The following is a 19,611-nucleotide window of genomic DNA, read 5'->3' as shown; positions in this document are numbered from 1 at the left end:
TAAGAACACATACACACACACACATTAAGAGAGAGAGAGAGAGAGAGAGAGAGAGAGAGAGAGAGAGAGAGAGAGAGAGAGAGAGAGAGTCATAAGTATAGGATTTAGTCTTTATATTTAAGTTAGAGTTTAGGTTTAAATTTAATGTTAGATCTTTGGGGTTAGGTGTAGGAATTAACTCTATATTTAAGGTTTAGAGCATAGCTAGGAATATTTAATGATAGTGAGTGGTGAGAGCTTAGGTTTAGATTTTGGATTTGATTTTTATATTTAAGTTTAGATTCAGGATATATCACGAATTAAATTTAGAGTTAGGTTTATGATTATGTTTGCAATAGTTTTCATGTAGCTCACATGAGCTTAGGTGTGTAGTTGTTTGCAAGCTCACATGTGAAAATGGCTCGCGGACAAGGCATTTGCGCATGTGAGCTTGCAAGTAAAGAGCTTAGGTACATGTAGTTGTTTGCAAGATCTTCTTTACGTCCCCAAGATAGAGTTTAGTAATGAATTTCGACTCTCTTCTCTCTACCTTCTCTATCTTTCTCTCTCTTTTTGCCTTTGTCTCTCTCTTTCTCTCCACGGATACGGCATTAGGTTGGAAAGATTTCAATGACATTTTACCTCACAATGGCGTTAGACATGCAATGTACACAGCAAAATGGTGCGCACACCACAAAACGTTGTCTTCACTCACAACCATAGCTCTTCGAGGTAGTTTACAGTAGTGTGTATATTTCTCGTATCCACAAATATAGGCATTGATCGATAAAGACAAGATTATAACCCGGTGGTTTTGATCTCCGTGCACCTCTAGACCGAGGTGTGCGGGGATCGGACATGGCTAGAGAATTTGAGGTAGTTTACAGTGTGATCTATAGTTTCTTGATTGTGAGGGAGATTCAGAGAGAGAGAGAGAGAGAGAGAGAGAGAGAGAGAGAGAGAGAGAGAGAGAGAGAGAGAGAGAGAGAGAGAGAGAGAGAGAGAGAGATAAGAGATGCAGGACAGTAAGAGAATATTAAATTTATGTTCAGGGTATAAAGTTTTTACATTCATTATAAAAAGTGACGACGGTGTGGGGCCGTCCAACAGAAATGCCTATTTCTCAACAAGGATCTTATGTCCTTGTAATCAATGCAAAAATGATGTGGACGGACAAGATGCGTTTCTTTGCAGCACGTTCATAAATTTGGCAAGTTTGACCCATCTATTATAGATCGACTTGTTGCCAATTACAACTCGTCGGCCTCTGAAACTGGCCAACATGCGGTAATCTTGCAACCCAATAGACGTGTTCGCAGGCACTTTACTGACGTAGCATATATGAAGCCACCAGATGGAGCATCTGACTGCTTGGATGGTGATCAATCAGAGCACATTCCCAACGAGGCTATGTTTGAGTTTGAGATCGACGAAATGATCGAGACGATCATGGATTCACAAAGGCTTATCTATGATGACATGAAAAGTGAAGTCGATACGCCATTGTATGGTGGAGCACGTATGTCTAGCTTGAAGGTGCTCCTAGTTCTTCTCAACATGCAGGCAAGGTTTGGATGAAATGACACTAGCGTCACAACACTTCAGGTGATCTATTATAATGTGTCTGTTTCAATAAAAAACTCTAAATGTATAATGTACCAAATTACTTAAATTACTTACACAAATGTTTTACTTTTTTTCTTTGTGTAGATTCCTCAAAGAGAACTGATAATGTGATGCAAGATTCCAGAGAAGATGCAAGAAAGATCTTGCAAAACTTAGGGATGGATTACAATTCTATTCACACTTGTCCTAATGATTGCATTCCTTTCAGAGGGGAATACATAGACATGAACAAGTGTCTGAAATGTGATTCCGAGAGATATCAAGTGGATCTTCACGGACAAAAGTTCCACATAAGGTGTTGTGACACTTTCCTCTACTGCCTCAATCAAGCATTCATTTGAATGCAAGTCCATGGCTACTCTAGCATCATGGCACGAGGAGAATAGATCTTTGGACGGTGTGCTACGGATCCTTGTAGATTGCACGGCATGGAAGCATTTAGACAACACATGGCCGGATTTTACCAGGGAAGCTCAAAATTTGCGCCTCGGCCTGGCTATGGATGGCGTAAATCCATTTGGTCAGAGGTCAACATCTTACAATAATGTATGGCCAGTTGTCATTGTCAACTACAACATTCCCCGGTGGTTGACTACCAAGAAGGGGAACCTATTTCTAAGATTGATGGTGTCGGGGTAGTATAAAGTGAAGAATGTGGATGTGTATCTTTGTCCCCATGCTGCTCTTGTATTAGTTAGTGAAATAGAAAAAGAATATATTACAGTTACCATGAGAAAAACTACAAAGCAAAACAAGGATACGTACAAGTGGATCTGGAGTGTCAGTAAGTGTCTGACACAAAGCACGGTAGCCACAGTATGTGGCGTACTCTATCTCCTATGCCGTTGGTGCACGACCATAGTCTTTCGTCTACATTAAGACACAACCAAAGATGTATTAATTTTTTCATTCAATAATACTACCTTTAAAAGTTAAAATGTGAATGGTCTATACTCACAAATGTGGCCACAAATCCATCCCGTCCCATCCGCCCTAGTCTAGATGTGTGACGTAAAGCTACTCTCTTTTGTGCTGCCTCTTAAGCAAATTTGGTTAAACAAAATAACATAGATTAGAGAAAAGTTAGAATCAATTTAGGAAAGTTCATATTAATTCTAATATATATTACCAAAGGCACGTACATTTTGTTGGGAAAAATTAATGCGTAGGCGCATCTCCTTGCGGAAGAATTGCCATGTCTCCATGTAAATGGTTGCCTTTCTCTTGTTTGACGGCACCATACAATAGCTCCTGTTTATTTTTTAAACTACAATAAGCGTCAGAATATACAATATAACTATTAGACTTCAATGTTTTGTTACTTTTATTGAATTTTTTATTTTGGTCATTTGATAAATGTCTCATGTTTTTATGGTAATTGAAATCCAGATTTGGATCAATCAGAGGGTACACCACCACCTCCTACTAGTGGTAGTCGGGGTGCACAGAGTTCCGATACTGCACATGAACCCGTTTACGATGATTTCTACTATGATGAGCCTATTATATGCTAGTGTGCTTGTTGTTGTGGCACGTATCGCAGGCCACGACGGGAGTGCTTTTCACATCAGATGACTTATGGTACTTTTGAGCAAGCACCACCACTTGAGGAGCGACATCGACCTATGGTATATTTTTGATCTCCCTTTGTTTGATATTGGAGTTTTAAAAATCAAAGATTGATATATATAATGTAACTAGATTATATATGTAGGTATCTTCACTTGATGACGAGGATGACTTTACTACCAGTGGTGCACATGTCTGTCACACACGGCACGGACAGGTCATTTTTCAGTTGCAGCTCGAGGTTTCTCGACATCCTCTACCTCGTGCGTTGGAGGCTGAGATGGGTGGAGATCATTCGTTGCCTACTCATTTACACGATCTAGTACAGAGCTACAATCATAGACGATACGAAGGTTGGCAGGGAGGACCACTTCCTTCAGATGGAGTGGTTTTTAGCTTTTGCGGAAATCGTTACATGATTGCTCCGTCCACCATTAGTGGAGCGGGACGAGGCCTCTTTATTGCACAAGATTTGCATGTACCCCCTCATTCAGAGGTCACCCTTATGTCTTTTTGTGGACCTATATATAGATGGGGTCCATGGCATCATCTCACTCGCTACATCCAGAGCATGACTACTTATGGATTATGTCTCAATGTAGCCTCTCTTTCTGCTAGAGGGATTACACATGCAGAAGGCCAAAGAATCTATGTTGATAGAAGACCTTACTCTCAAGGAAACATAGTAGGTTTCATCAATAGTAGTCGAGAAAGAAGTGCAAGAACCAATTTCACATTTGTGGAGTGTGAGAAAAGTCATGAACCAAGACACATGAGTAGGGATGTACCAAGATATATAGTTGTCCATACTATTAAATCATTACGTGCTGGTGATGAATTGCTAGTCAATTATGGATGGTGTAGACCTCCACGAGCACCCTTAACAGATGAGGGTTAAGAGCTCATTGTATACAATTCCTAATGTTATTTTGAACTCTTGTACCCTAATTCTACACTTTAATTTGCATTACGTTTCGTACTGTTGCTAATTTATTTTAATATTATTTTTTTTGTCTCTAAATGTTATTGAATTCCATGCATATCTCTCTCTCCTTTTATATATAAGCATGCTATTGATACAATCTTCTTTACCTTCAAATATGCAGTTTCTAGATTATGACATCGATAACGTCACAAATCAACATTCACATGACGTATCTCAAATGTCAATAGAGTGCATGAGGATCCTACGCAGGAGTGATCCTAATACGTATACAAGACTAAAAGAACAATATTCTAAGGACTTTAATGGACGTGATGATATCTTTGATAATGACGATGGCATGTCTGATTTTATTGAGGATTGGCATCAAAATGATAGTGCGAGCAATATTCCTAACAATGAGAAGTATCTTCGAGAAGAATCTCTAAAGCATATCTACGAAGGAAGCCAACTGACACGACTAAGTGCAAGCTTACTTATTCTTAATCTTCAAAACCATTTTGGATGGAGTAATGTATCCGTTTCAGCACTATTGAAGTATGTATATATCTAACATATTTTTTTGTTACACTCTAAACATTGGTGCTTGTTATTGATCATATTTTTTATCAACTTGCAGGCTAGTCTCTCAAAATTTCTTGCCGACAAGCAATTCCCTTCCTGCATCACACGATGAGGTAAAGAAGATGATAAGTAGTCTTGGACTTGACTATTCTTCTCTATATGCATGTCCCAACCATTGCATTTTATATAGACATGAGTACCATGACAATGTGACGTGCCCAAAATGTCAAAAGCCTCGTTATAAAGATGAGAAAGGTAAGGTTGCTAGAAAGGTATTGAGATATTTTTCCTTGGCTCCGCGTATAAAACATACGTTTCAAAGTCCCGAATTAGCTAAGCATATGACATGGAGAGCGGAGCACAAGAGCAAAGATGGAGTAATACGAATTCCGCAGGATAGTCCTGCATTTGAACATATTGATTCACTATGGCCAGATTTTGCAAAAGAATCACGCAATTTAAAGATGGGTGTAGCATTAGATGGTGTGAATCCATTTTCTATAAAATCAAGTAAATGGTCTACATGGCCGGTGGTAGTTATTAACTATAATCTACCCCCATATCTTCGTATTAAGAAAGAGTATTTAATTCTCTCACTCTTAATCCCAGGAAAGTGACAAGTTAAAGACCTGAATGTATATTTGGCTCCTCTCATTGACGATCTTCAAGATTTGTGGAGAGGGATTGATGTCGTGGATATGTCAAGAAGCATTGGTGAAAGACAGTTCATTGTTCGTGGGATTTTAGCATGGACTATCCACGACTTTCCAGGATATGGTTTTTGCTCAGGTAAATAGTTTAGATAGATACATTTTCTCATACGTTTTTTTTATATTTATTGCGCTACTAATCCTTGTTATGTTTTTCATGCAGGAATATGTACCATGGGTTATAAAGCTTGTCCTGTGTGTGGTGATTGGTTGAGATTAACTTATAGCAAAAACCTCAACAAAAAAAAAAATCTTCGACACAGACAATTTTTACCTGAAGAGCATTATCTACGAAATAGAAGGCAATCCATACATTTCAACGGGAAGGTAGAAGAAGGGAAATGTCCAATACCAAACACACCAAAGGATTGGTATCTAAAGTGGACTGTTGGACCCGCTATTCATCCGGAGTCGGAGATCATAAGCGGTGATGATGATGACGTTGTGAAGGTGCGAGCCAGAGGAAAATGTTCTTTGGCTCACAGTTCTTCGATATGGTGCACTTTGGAATATTGGAAGGATTTGAAGATATGTCATCTTCTTGATCCTATGCATATATTTAAGAATGTTGGACATTTGTTATGGCAACACATTGTTGGCTTGAAAGACACAGTGGCAGCAAGAAATGACTTAAAGGATCAAAACTCAAAGCCTAATCTATGGCTTGAAAGACACAGTGGCAGCAAGAAATGACTTAAAGGATCAAAACTCAAAGCCTAATCTATGGCCACTTTCTGATGAAACTGGACGTGACACAACCTATGAGCCTGCCCCATGGATACTCAGCACAGAAGAGGTACAGACTATCAACAAGAGGATTCATTTGATTCGTACACCTACAGGATATGGAGCATCTTGTCGAAACATGTTCACTTTACATGACAAGAGCTTGTCTGGTTAAAAAACACATAATTGGCACAATTTTGTGAAGGTAATGTTTTATCAATCTTCGTAAGGATATATTTTCTTGCATGTTTTTTTGATTGGATTAATCATGTATACAACATGTTCTACCTCTTGTTATTGATGGATGTACTACCCAAGGAGTCCGAGACGTAATATATCGCTTTGGATCGTTTGCAAGGTATTTATCGCTCATTAAATTTTAGTGTAAAATTTTAGATGACAAGTTCTTAATTCAAATATAACTTTAATATCTTCTTTCTTTTATTGATAGATGGTTTACATCTAAAGAAATTGACAAAGGGTTAATTCCACAAAAGAAGTGTGAATGTATAGAGCTTCTTTGTTTAATGGAGAAGGAACCTCCAACCTCCTTTTTTGATATCCAGGTTCATCTGCTAATCCATCTTGTGGACGAGATAGAGCTTGCTGGTGTTGTTTCTACTCGATGGATGTTTTGGGCCGAGAGATTTATGGGAGTACTGAAAGGTTATGTACGTCAAAAAGCAAGACCAGAGGGTTCTATGGTGGAAGGATGGATGCTTGAAGAATGCATGTATTACATTTGTGAATATCTTGAGCAAACTGATTTTGAAGCGGACAAATGAGTCTTCTTCTACCATGTCAGACGAGGTATTGTCTGGTAAGGGAGTCCCTTTTTGACTTAAGATCCAAGATAATTTGGATATTTCTACTTTCATTGTCTATAATAGCGAATGCAAGCAACAATTTATTGAGGAGTACGAGGAGAAACTTGCGAACCAACGAGTTGGCAGATGTAAAAACAGGAGATCCAGATGTCAAACCAACGTAAATACCATCAAAGATGTACCTACTTTCATGGATTGGTTATACAACCGTTTGCAACGGGCAGATAGAGATCATCAGACAATCTCAAGGGAACAGAGAGAGTTTATGATCGGATGTGAAAGAAAGGTAACTTTTGGATCTTGAAAACTTTAAACTAAACAAGCAATATTCTTTTTTTTTCTTAGATCATTTATATATTGATCTAGGCTCGAATGTATACAAACATGTGGGTTTATGGTCAACATCTTTGAATAAAAGCTATTGACGACTTACGTCTAACTCAAGATTCTTTCGTTGTTGCCTTTTTCAAGCAATTATCACGTGCAAGTTCAAGAGACACAAATCTTGTTGATAGTGAACTGGGTTATGTGGGAACCATAGTCGGCATTTATGAAATATCGTATCGGATCTTCAAACAGGTGAATGAAATCCCTCTTCATACAACAATGACATAAAGATTTCTTGAAGTTATACATAATTCTAAAGTTTTGATTCGTGCATTTTGACACGTGATTATGAAGGTGGATTGGTTTCGTGCCGAGTATAAAGGCAATAGTGCCACAATGAGAAGAGAACCGTCCGAATTTTTGTTCGTCGACTCCTCGGAGTTAATGCATGCAACAAGAGACACTTACATTCTGCCAACTCATGTTGAGCAATCGTTCTTTTACAAGAACCCAGATTCTCATCCATGGTGGCAAGTTGTGCATGTCCAACCTAGAGGTCATTAGTTGTTTGATAGCGTTGACCCTGAGGAAGCAAATCATGATAAATTGGTAACATCCTCGAATCTAGACACATCAATGTTAGAGACGTGTAGAATTTCCCTTGCCGATCATGATGAATTGTAGATGATGAGAACGACAACCATCCGTACTCTAACACTACAGACACTGAAGAGGAAGAAATAGTGGATGTTGAGCACATGGAGGAAATGAACGTCAACACAGATTTAACGGCAGAGGAGTTTGAAGAAGTAAACAAAGATAATGAAGATGAGATTTTATTGACGGTTAATCTCAAAGATGACGATGAGGACTATTAGCCGTGCATATCAACTCACAAATCAATCTATATTGGGTAAGATTTAATCTCACAGTAATTCATTTTGTTAAGTAACGATTTTAATTCTTTTGAAATCCTACTAATAAGGTTGGTTTGTGGGGAGTCTCATGGTGATAGCCTCATATAGCTAGTGTCAGGGTTCGATTCCCTTCAGATTCGTTTTTCTTTTTGTATCTATGTACAAGGTAATCAAAACACGCCGCTGCCCAAGATACAAGGACACTGCCACCGACAATGAAGCCCATCTATAAAGCCTAGCATTTTTGCATTGCAGATCAGCCCCGACAGCAGCAGAAGACAGATCAGCCCTAGCGTTAGCAGATTCCACAGCAAGATAGCAGATCAGCCCTAGCGTTTTTGCATCAGCATAACCATCCAACATTTTGCAAATCTACCGCGACGAAATCGAGATCTAGACAAACATTTTCATTTTTCAGCAATCAGACTCCGTCGTAGAATCATTGAACCTCGCAGACCTCACCTTCCCGCAGCAGTTCCTCGCCACATGGTCAGATCCACAAGCGTTTGCAGTTTCAACCCAAAAAACGCAGATTTCAGCATCTGCGTTTTCAGCGCGTCGTCGTTGCATCGTCGTCATCGACATAGAGTCAAAATTCATTAGATAAAGATTCGCAGATTTCAGCCATAGCGTTTTTCAGATTCCAGTCCGTCTCGTTGTCGTCCTCATCATCGTCGATGTTGTCGGCAAGTCCATAGCATATGATTTAGTGTCCATTATGTGTTGATCATCAAAGATATTGGGGAGAGAAATTATGAGAAATCATAATTTGCACCAAAAGGACTATTAAGCAAGCACGGTTGTGGATCATTGTGTAGTCCATTGTGAGGCATAAGGCAATGGACGAGATACAAAACAAACAATGAATTCACCACCCTCTGTCACGTGACACATCCAATCCTATGTGTCCGTGGATAAGCTACAGCATCATCAGGGTTCAGTCAGTCCCGTCAGTCTAGATTCGAAGTGATCTGGCACTTTTGTGAGTCTATTCGTAGACCGTGCATGCCCAATCACTTAGTGTAGATGCATATACATCGACAACAGAAGCTCAACAACCATCGACAGCAGAAGCTCAGCAACCTAGCATTTTTGGAGACCCATCACCTAGCGTTTTTGACAGTTTCAGCATGGTAAAGAGTAGCACATTCAGCCCCAAGAAACATCGGTTTTCAGCCCTAAACCTGCAGATTTTTAGCGTCAAAAACCTATAGAAAAGTCCCAGAATCAGCATTTTTGGACATAGTCGTAGATTTCAACCCATAGCGTTTTTGGATAGTAGATACGAGATTGCAGATTTCAGCCCTTAGGATAGTGTCATCATCCCCGTCGTCATCGCCGACATAGCCTAGACTTGCATCAGTTCCATGCATTCAGCTTGATCCAGTGTGTGCAATCATAAGTAGACCGCTCTCGCCGACGAGAGTCGGGCCTTTGGAGGAGGGTTTTACAACGTCTCTGATGTTGTATCTCTCTTCCCTCTCTATCTCTCAGTCTCATTCACTTGCACGCTCAGTGTCCATTCACCTTGTTTGTGATCATTTCAATCTCTGAGACGTTGTAAAACCCTCCTCTGAAGGCCCCACTCTCGTTGGCGAGAGTGGTCTACTATTGATTACACAAAGTGGTACAATGCGGATGCAATGGACTGATGCATCTTGGGACTATGCCGGTGACGACGACGGTGATGACGACGATGACTCTAGGGCTACAATTTGTGGTCTTCTATCTGCTGAATTTCGAGACTATTTTGGTGGCTGAAAATGACTGTTTTGGCTGCGTTTTCGAGGGTTGAAAGTGGAGATCTTCTGCAACCAACTAGGGCTAATTTGGGGTTGTTAAAAACGTTGATCTGTTGCGTTTTTATACTGCTGAATTTTCGTTTTTCTACTGCTGTAATCTGATGCTGTTTGGTTGAAAATACAAAATGCTGATGGATAAACAACATGCTTCCCAAATTCATTCAACCTTAGTATACCACTACTTGTCAAGGGTTGGGCATTATAATTGTAACGTCCAAGCTTTGTAAATAAATTTGTTTCTAGTCCTTTCAAGTTCACACCTTAGTAGATTAGAAGTCTGGAAACAAAGATCCATCTATTTAAGGTAATAGTCTGCTTGCAAACTTCCAGGCAAGCACTTGAGAGATGACCTCAAATCAGAACAACATGCAATACACTGTCCATAGATAGGCGATTCAGAAAACGCATCCTTAAAAATTCACGAAAGGAAAAACCACCAACACCCACGATAATAAATCTGAAGCTGAGCAATACCAAGCTGCTCAAATGAGTATAGATAGGTCCAAAGTTTTCTTGTCAAATTCTAACAAAAAAGAAACATAAACTGGCTCGCTTATTTGGTTCCCAGCAATTCTACTTGGCAACTTTCCAGCTCAAAAACCTTCATATGTTTATGAGACGATGTCTCTACCTGGAAAAAACTGATTGGTCCTCCCAAGCAAAACAATGAACTTCCCAATCAGTATACTCGTTATGACCTGGTACACGAACTTCCTAGCTTTAGTCTGTCATTCAACCTTAGCATACCACTTGTCAAATAAAGCTTGCTACATCATCGCCTCCTTTAATTCTATCATCTTCCTTCCCTCTTTCCTTGCTAATCTCCCGAGCTCCAGCTCTTTCAACTCAATTGTCTGCCACATTCTACGACAAGAGTTATCACCCTGCAAACCATAGTCCACACCACCATGACTCAAGCCTTCCAAAAATAACCCCACATGACCCGCTTCCATCTTGTGCCTCTTCTTGCGGGATTGCTTTGTCCATGTTACCCTCAATGATCACCCCTCATCATGCAACTCCTCTAACCTTTCAAGAATTAGAACTTGGTATCAGGATTTGCAACAACATTCTATAATCTAGGACAAAGATAAAATTCCCTAACTTGCTTGACGAATTTTCCAATTTTTTTCCAGATTTGTTGAAGCTTTACTCATATTAGATCCATGATTCCATAGAAGAAGAGCAGACTGCAGAAGAGCTTTGCTTGTTCAAGTTGCTCATTCTATACACCATAAGGAAAAAAATTCAATGGCCTCTAACTTCCAAGAATTTGGATGCAAGTAACTCAACTTGGCATCAGAATTTGCAACGCCATTTTATAATCTAGGACAAAGCTACAATGCATAACTTGCTTCAAGAATCTTCCAATTCTACAACATGTGAACGCTACAGAACAAACGTCTACTTGCATCAGAGTATACAAAGATTGCTCCCTCTTTCCTTTCCAAATTTGTTGAAAGCTTGTCCCAATATCAATCTGTTTTGTCACACTCTTCTTGGAAGACCACATTTTCTTGTAAAATTTTGTGTGTCACAGGCTCATATGATACTTCGATTGCTTCTTTGTTTTGCGAGGATACTCCATGTAACAAGCTCATATGGTACTTCACGTGCAAAAAACTAAAGTTGCTATTGTAAAAAATAGGGATTTCCCAGGAATGTTTGTTTGTTTCCCAGGAATTCTACTTGCCAACTTCTCAGCTCAAAAACCTTCATATGTTAATGAGACAGTGTCTCCATCACTGAAGACAGGCATAAAGACGCTTGAAAAAACAGATTGGCCCTTAAAACAGTAGAATCAGTCACGCCACTTCTCCTACGCAATTGCAACTATGAAGTCACTTAGTGTAGATGCATATCCATCGACAACAAAAGTTCAGCAACCATCGACAGCAGGAGCTCATCAACCTAGCGTTTTTGGAGACCCATCACCTAGCATTTTTGACAGTTTTCAGCATGGCGTTTTTCAGCAATGAAAGACCAGCAGATTGAGCCCCTAAAGAGTAGCACATTCAGTCCCAAGAAACCTCAATTTTCAGCCCTAAACCTACAGATTTTCAGCGTCAAAGACCTACAGAACAATCCCAGAATCAACGTTTTCGCACATAGTCGTAGATTTCAGCCCATAGCGTTTTTGGATGGTAGATACAAGATTGCAGATTTCAGCGCATAGGACGGTGTCCTCATCCCTTCGTCACATAGCCTAGACTTGCATCCGTTCCATGCATTCAGCTTGATCCAGTTGGTGCTCTCCTACGCAATTGCAGTTGTGAAGTTACACCTGCCTCCAACGGGATACTAGCATGGGAGCTTTTGATGGACCAGAAAAACCAAGTCGATCTTGTTCTGACGGAGGGCGTGATGCCTTGTTTATTAGGCATAGGTCTATTGGGGTGAATTATGAACCATGGGGCCCTCAAGCACATTCCGGCTATCATGATGTCATCTCATGACTCCATGAATGTGGTATTCAAATGCTTGTCAAAGGGAGCTCTGGACTTTCTTGTGAAACAAGTGAGGAAAAATGAACTGAAGAACTTGTGGCAGCATGTTTGGAGGAGGTGCCATAGTTCAAGGACCTGAGCATTGTGAAGATAAAGATTTTGTTCAAGAGGAGTGGTTGTTGCAATGAATGCACCTTTTCTAGGCCTTGTTTCATCAACACACGAAAATTCTGGGACAGCTGGAAGTGTTGAGGATGCTCATTTTGGCTGGACACCATGTACATTTGATTTGTCTCATATGGTCCCAAGCGGCAAGCATGATAGGAGAGAGGAAAAATCATGCACCCCAACAATGCACGGTGCACCCTTGCGAGAGTTGCCTACAGCTTGCCTCTACTATACGCTACACCTACTCAGAGAGCAGCTCCGACCGATTTCCACCTTGACAGATCGAGAGTCGAGAGAGAGAGAGAGAGAGAGAGAGAGAGAGAGAGAGAGAGAGAGAGAGAGAGAGAGAGAGAGAGAGAGAGAGACATAGATGTTAAAAATATTTCTTTCTTTCTACTTACCGTGCTGCGTCGCGTGGATAACCCATGAGTTTGCACATTTGCTTGACCATCCACTTGTGACTCCATCCTGTCCCATACTCTGTCTCTAGTGTGTTGATAACATATTTCTTGTCATCCTCATGATGATCACTATAGTGCAAAATAAATTCGATTAGTAATTCAACTAACAAACTAAATTTTATATTTTTTATGTTAATTAATACTTACTCCCATGGTATATGAACCTGCTTTAGATAAGACGAGCAGAGGTCTCCCATCCGACGTTTGAGGGCGATGCTGGCTCCAAGTGGAGGATAGCCCTGTCAAACAAGATGTCGCATGTGACACCCAAGCTGCCAATGCACGTGCGCATTGGTGGAGATGGAGGCACTGATGGGGGAGTTGGGGCTGAGGCGGTGTCTCACGAGTCGATCGGCCTGGTGGCGTGCTACTCTGTCGATGATGCCTACATGCAATATAAACATACGGAAGATTAGATGAGAGTTCTTAAAAACTACTTGATATTTAATCCATAATCACCATAATGGATATACCTCCGAGACTAACGGCCACTAGCCTGTGAATCAAGTGTCAACTGAGTACTAGGAGGTACATTAGGAGTAAGCTGGTGACTCTCATGATGTGATGTACCTGGAATAGGAGTCCTAAGCAAACAATGACATCAAGGGAATACATATATTAAGATTTCTATATTAAAAAAGAATGACATTACTACTTTATCAATCCAGAAGATTACCGATGTGCTATGGTCTGATCTGCATGAGGGGAAGTCTCCACTTCTGTGTGTGGCTGTGGGAGGATGTACCCTCTCCAAGACGTACGGGCAAACTGAATCGCCCAAGAAACTCTATGGAGCTGTCTAAACTGCCATCATCTATCTCCATATAATTTGACATAGCCTCTGTCAAAGCCTCTCCTGATAGTCCGGTGGTACGTAGCAAAGTCTTGATGAACATCAACTTCACTCTATGACCCCGGTCACTCATCGTATATGTATATTTAAAACAAACCATATATCAGACTAACACAAACATCATATCTGCGTGTAACATCAATGCAAGTAAAAATATTAATACATCAAGAATCTACAGATGAGGTCGAAGCAGCCATGAATGGAGTGGACTACAACAAAATAGATCAAACAAAAAGGCTACAGATGCTTCAAAAGGTTATGAATCAAATGCAAGATCAGGTAGAAAAACTAAAAGAGAAACACGCTCAGTAACAAATTCAATGCAAGAGTAAGCTACATGAGAGATTCGATGATTTGTGGTCGAATGCAGCACGAGCTTATACCCATATGGCAGATGTGGACAAAATCAAGCAGACCTGGATGTATTCCTAGAAAGAACTCAACCTGAGCTATATGTTGTTGTTGGTAGAGCTTCCGCTTTCGCTTTCGCTGCCTACTCTCACCAGGTATCAGACGCTGAGGTTCTTCTCCTAAGCCGACGATCCCCTGCTGATTGCTTCCGTCACAAAAAACTCCCTCAAAACTGAGATCGCTCCCCCTTGGTGGCTGTGTTTTCTACAAACAGTAGCATTTTCACCTCTCAGGCCGTGTTTTCTGTGCTATGGAGCCAGATCAACCATCGCTACTCCCTTCTCTCTCATCCCTGAAGGGATTACCCCTGATCAGCCCTAAGATCTTGTTCTTGGCGGTTAACACACAAGCCTTGCCTAATTTGCACCTTTTCGTTAACTCTCAGTCCTTGCGTTAATCGCTTACGGGCACCGATTCAACGAAAGGACGCTTGTTCTGCAGCTTTTCGGATAGGTGGCTATGCCGTCTCCCTCAATGTCTCGACTATGACTGCCATCTTATGGTAGCCTATGCTCCTCCTCTCTTTGAGATGCAATCACATATGCTCTAGAATGTTTTCAGCTCCTACGCTCCTGCTCTCTTCCAAATGCAATCACATATCCTCTAGAATTTTTTCAGCTAATGCAGAGAGAGAGCATCTCTCCAAATGCAATGTTATCTTAAGGAGTGCGTTGATTGCAAGATGAGATCTTTTTTCAACAGATGCAGAGAGGTCATCTCTTCAAATGCAATCAAGTATACTTGCATCTTGAAGGCATATGGCATTGCACAAGATGCTCATATAGGCAAAATAATTTATTTTGATCTTGTTAGTCAGTGGTAATTCTGCTTGGCATTGGGCACTACCTTGGTCGACATGTATGCCTATTGTGGTGCACTTTATAGATCACAAAAAGGGGGAGGGATTCCGGCTCCCTCCCCGGCCACGTGTCGCATTTTTCTTATTCCGATGGTGTTCTTTGCATCCCCGAGGTGGACAGTGCAGATAGACAGAGAGACGTGCTGACACATTGTTAGAGATGTGAGAGAGAGAGAGAGAGAGAGGCAGCTGTCCAGTAGGGCTAGAAAAATACACTTTCCATAACCAAAGAAAATAATGGCAAACTTGGAATTCTTCATCGAGCGTAGAGGCCATCGAACAACAGCAGTCAGAGGCCATCGAGCAGCGCGACTCGAGCTTTTAGGACATGTAGGTGGCTAGGCCGTCTCCCTCAATGTCTCGCATACGACTGCCAGCTTATGGTAGCCTATGCTCTTGCTCTCTTCCAGATGCAATGACAAATGCTCTAGAATATGTCCAGCAGTATCAGGTCAGGAAGAGAGAGATCTGTTTTCAACAGATGTAGAGAGATCTCCAATTACTGTCAAGTTCGCTTGCACCTTGAAGGCATATAGCATTGCACAAGATGTTGATATGGGCGAAAAGAATTCATTTAGATATTGTTAGTCAGTGGTTGTGCTTGGCACTACCTTGGTCGACATGTATGCCTAATGTGGTGCACTTCATAGATCACAAAAATTCTTTTAGGAGCTTCCTATCGCGGATGTCGTTTGAACGTGGGATAAGCCTAACTTGGCACGGCCAAGGAGCTCCACGCTGTTTACACTGGAATGTGACATCGTGCTTGACATTGACTTGGTCGACATGTATGCCACCTATAGTGCACTTCATGAAGCACAAGAAGTGCTTGAGGAGTTGTCATGTATGCCACCTATAGTGCACTTCATGAAGCATGTTGACTTGGTCGACATGTATGCCACCTATAGTGCACTTCATGAAGCGCAAGAAGTGCTTGAGGAGCTGTCATGTGACACATCCAACCCTATGTGTCCGTGGACAAGCTACAGCATGATCAGGGTTCAGTCAGTCCAGTGAGTTTAGATTTAGAAGTGATATGGCACTTTTGTGAGTCTATTCGTAGACCGTGCATGCCCAGTCACTTAGCATAGATGCATATCCTCTGGTTGCACATAGCATGATCATCAGTATTCCCTTCAGAATCCATCAGATTCAGTCAGGGAAATTTTCTAGTGCATTTAGCCTATTTTTGGTATTTTTCACTTATTATTTTTAAGTGGCTTCCCAACAAAAGTACGTAGGGCAATTTTGCTAAGTTAATGTATAAGCAAACCCAAGTTAGCACTTTCTGGCAGAAGAGGCAGCAGGAGCACATGCTCAACAGGCACCTTCTCAGCAGAACCCCAGCAGGACCATTGGCGTTTTTGGATCTCCATCCTCACCATACACATCAGCCAGCATTTTCAGTTTGCATCATCGTCGAAATCCCTCCAAGCCCTGGCGTTTGTAGATTGCTAGCAGCAATACCAGATTACCTAGCGTTTTTACAGTTTCCATCGCCGGAACTCTTCAGGCAACCTAGCGTTTTTCATTTGTTGCAGCGTTTTCATTTTCAGCCGTTGATGAAGTACTTGCAGCAGGGTTTTCAGCATTAGACACAGTAGCAGATCAACCCCTTGAAGCATTGCAGAGAACCCCCATTTTTAGCCATAAAAACGCAGCCAAAACAGTCATTTTCAGCCACCCGAAACAGCCCAAAGATTTGTAGAAATTCAGCAGTTAGAAGACCACATATTTCAGCCCTAAAGTCATCACCGTCGTCGTCATCGGCATAGTCCCAGGTTGCATCAGTCCATTGCATACGCATTGTACCACTTTGTGCAATCAAAACGTAGACCACTCTCGCGGACGAGAGTGGGGCCTTCAGAGGAGGGTTTTACAACGTCTCTGGTGTCGTATCTCTCCTCTCTATATCTCTCAGTCTCATTCACTTGCACGCACAGTGTCCATTCACTTTGTTTGTGATCATAGCATTTTCTCATTAAGAACGGAAGGCTCTACCTTCCATAAAAACAAAAGGAATCTTGATCACAGTTCGGAGCACTCATCTTGAGCAAAGCACAAACAATCATTCCCCTGCACCTAACAGGAGATTTATGTCCGAGATGTCTCTTGAAATGTGCAGTGACTGCAGGATATGCCCAACGTGGGCAAGGCCAAGGAGCTCTGGTCGTTTTTCAGTGGGGACGAAGCGAGGATATCTCTCTAGACGCAGTCACATATGAGCAACAGTAATCAGAGGCCATCAAGAAAATCGACTCGAGCTTTTAGGATAAGTGGCTAGGCCGTCTCCCTCAATGTCTCACCTACAACTGCCAGCTTATGATAGCCTACGCTCGTGATCTCTTCCAGATGCAATCACATATGCTCTAGAATGTTTTCAGCTAATGCAGAGAGAGGGCATCTCTCGAAATGCAATGTTATCTCAAGGAGTGCATTGATTGCAGTAGTGTCAGGTCAGGAAGGGAGAGATTTGTTTTCAACAGATGCAGAGAGAGGGCATCTCTCTTCAATAACAGCTCTTGAGTTCATCGGATAGATCTTTGAGGTCTCTTGGGATAGGTTCCTACGACGCTAAAATCCTCTTCTTCTTTTTCTTCTTCTCTAAATGCAATCAAGTACACTTGCACCTTGAAGGCATATGGTATTGCACAAGATGCTGATATGGAGAAAAGAATTCATTTTGATATTGTTAGTCAGTGGTTGTGCTTGGCACTACCTTGGTCGACATGTATGCCTAATGTGGTGCAGTCCATAGATCACAAAAAGTATACTTAAAGTAAGAGGTCAAGACAAGGGTTCAAAAGACTTTGCCTACAGGCTCGTTCTACTCGTTTCGTCCACTAAGAGTTGGGAAGGCTCGCTAGGGTGGGTTGACGGACGGCACGTGGGCTTGCAGTGGAGGCAGGGTGGATTGTGGACTGAGGTCAAGACAAGGGTTCAAGAGCCTTCGCCTACAGGCTCATTCTACTTGTTTCGTCCACTAAGAGCAGGGAAGGCTCCTGGGGTGGGTTGACGGACGGCATGTGGGCTTGCAGTGGAGGCAGGGTGGATTGTGAGTTGAGGCCGATGCAGAGGATCGCCCGGGGTGGGGGCGCCTGGTTGCAGAATCCTCTTCGACTGCCCTGGCTCTTCATTTTTTGACAACAGGAGTTGGCTTGCGCTCCTTTCTCCTTCGGAGATCAACATGTAAGCCTCGGTTCCTGGCATTCTGTTAGGTTTGGGACGGGGTGTGGCTCCAGTGGTAGGGGAGCCCCATTCATGTGGCACTCTCAGATCACTATTGTGGTTTGAAGATGGGATTGGCTCCTTAGCATCCAAAAGGCTCTTCTGGCGGCTCAGATCGAGAGGTTTTGTGCATGGCAGCCGTGCATTTCAAATCAGTGCATTTCAAAAGACGACATGTCGACGAAGGTAGTGCCAAGCACAACGTTTTCTTTCAACAACAACTCACTAACAATATCATCATAACTTCTTTTGCCCATATCAGCATCTTGTGTACTACCACATGCCCTCAAGGTTCCATTCTACATGATTGAATTTGGAGAGATGCAGTCTCTCTGCATCTACTTAAAAAAGCTCTCTCTCTCTCTCTCTCTTCCTGACCTAACCTTGTAGCAATCAATGCACTGCTTGAAATAACATTACATCTAGAGAGAGACCCTCACTTCGCATTAGCTGAAAATAGGCTAGAGCGTATGTGATTGTGTCTAGAGAGACACCCTCACTTCATCCACTACAAAATGACTAGAGCTCCTTGGCCCTGCCCAAGTTGGGCATATCCCCCAATCAGTGCATCTCAAGAGACAACATTTCAAACAGAAAGCTCCTCAAGCACTTCGTGTGCTTCATGAAGTGCACTACATATGGCATACATGTCGACCAAGGCAGTGGCAAGAACGACGTCCCATTCCATTGAAAATAGCCTAGAGCTCCTGAGCCCTGTCCAAGTTAGGCATATCCCACAATCAGGTGACATCCGCAACAGGAAGCTCTTAAAGTACTTTTTGTGATCGATGAAGTGGACCACATTAGGCATACATATCGATCAAGGTAGGTCCAAGCACAACCATTGACTAACAATATCAAGTGAATTCTTTTGCCCATATCAGCATCTTGTGCAATACCATATGCCTTCAAGGTCGACTCTATAGATGAGCTCGCCAATGAGTTTCGACTCTTTGTCAGCCAAATGAGAGGCTACAGGCTCTCATTGACTCCCCCACCAGGAACCAACGCCTAATTCTCATGGACTCCCACCATGTCCTTGATGATGGTCGGACTCTTGCCTAACAACACGTACTGATCTCTCTCTCTCTCTCTCTCTCTCTCTCTCTCTCTCTCTCACACACACACACACACACACACACACACACACACACACACACACACACACACACACACACACACACAGGCACAAGC

The 19,611-nt window shown here is 41.8% G+C and overlaps 1 protein-coding gene and 1 pseudogene across 1 annotated transcript; one reads left to right on the top strand and one right to left on the bottom strand.

Moving 5' to 3' along the window:
* Positions 1 to 2,435: 2,435 nt before the first annotated feature.
* LOC147424071 (uncharacterized) lies at positions 2,436 to 13,263 on the bottom strand. The gene is made up of 5 exons (XM_086502042.1): positions 13,235 to 13,263; positions 13,007 to 13,135; positions 2,735 to 2,856; positions 2,564 to 2,643; positions 2,436 to 2,468 (listed from the first exon to the last, which is right to left on the bottom strand). The coding sequence occupies exons 1-5, from the start codon at positions 13,261 to 13,263 to the stop codon at positions 2,436 to 2,438; spliced, it is 393 nt and encodes a 130-aa protein (XP_086358168.1).
* Positions 7,668 to 8,149, top strand: LOC147424072 (uncharacterized; annotated as a pseudogene).
* Positions 13,264 to 19,611: the final 6,348 nt, after the last annotated feature.

The sequence above is a fragment of the Adiantum capillus-veneris genome, chromosome 26, assembly GCF_014529385.1.
Source record: "Adiantum capillus-veneris isolate H3 chromosome 26, ASM1452938v2, whole genome shotgun sequence".
Lineage (NCBI taxonomy): Eukaryota > Viridiplantae > Streptophyta > Polypodiopsida > Polypodiales > Pteridaceae > Adiantum > Adiantum capillus-veneris.
This window is presented reverse-complemented; position numbering and strand designations above follow the sequence as displayed.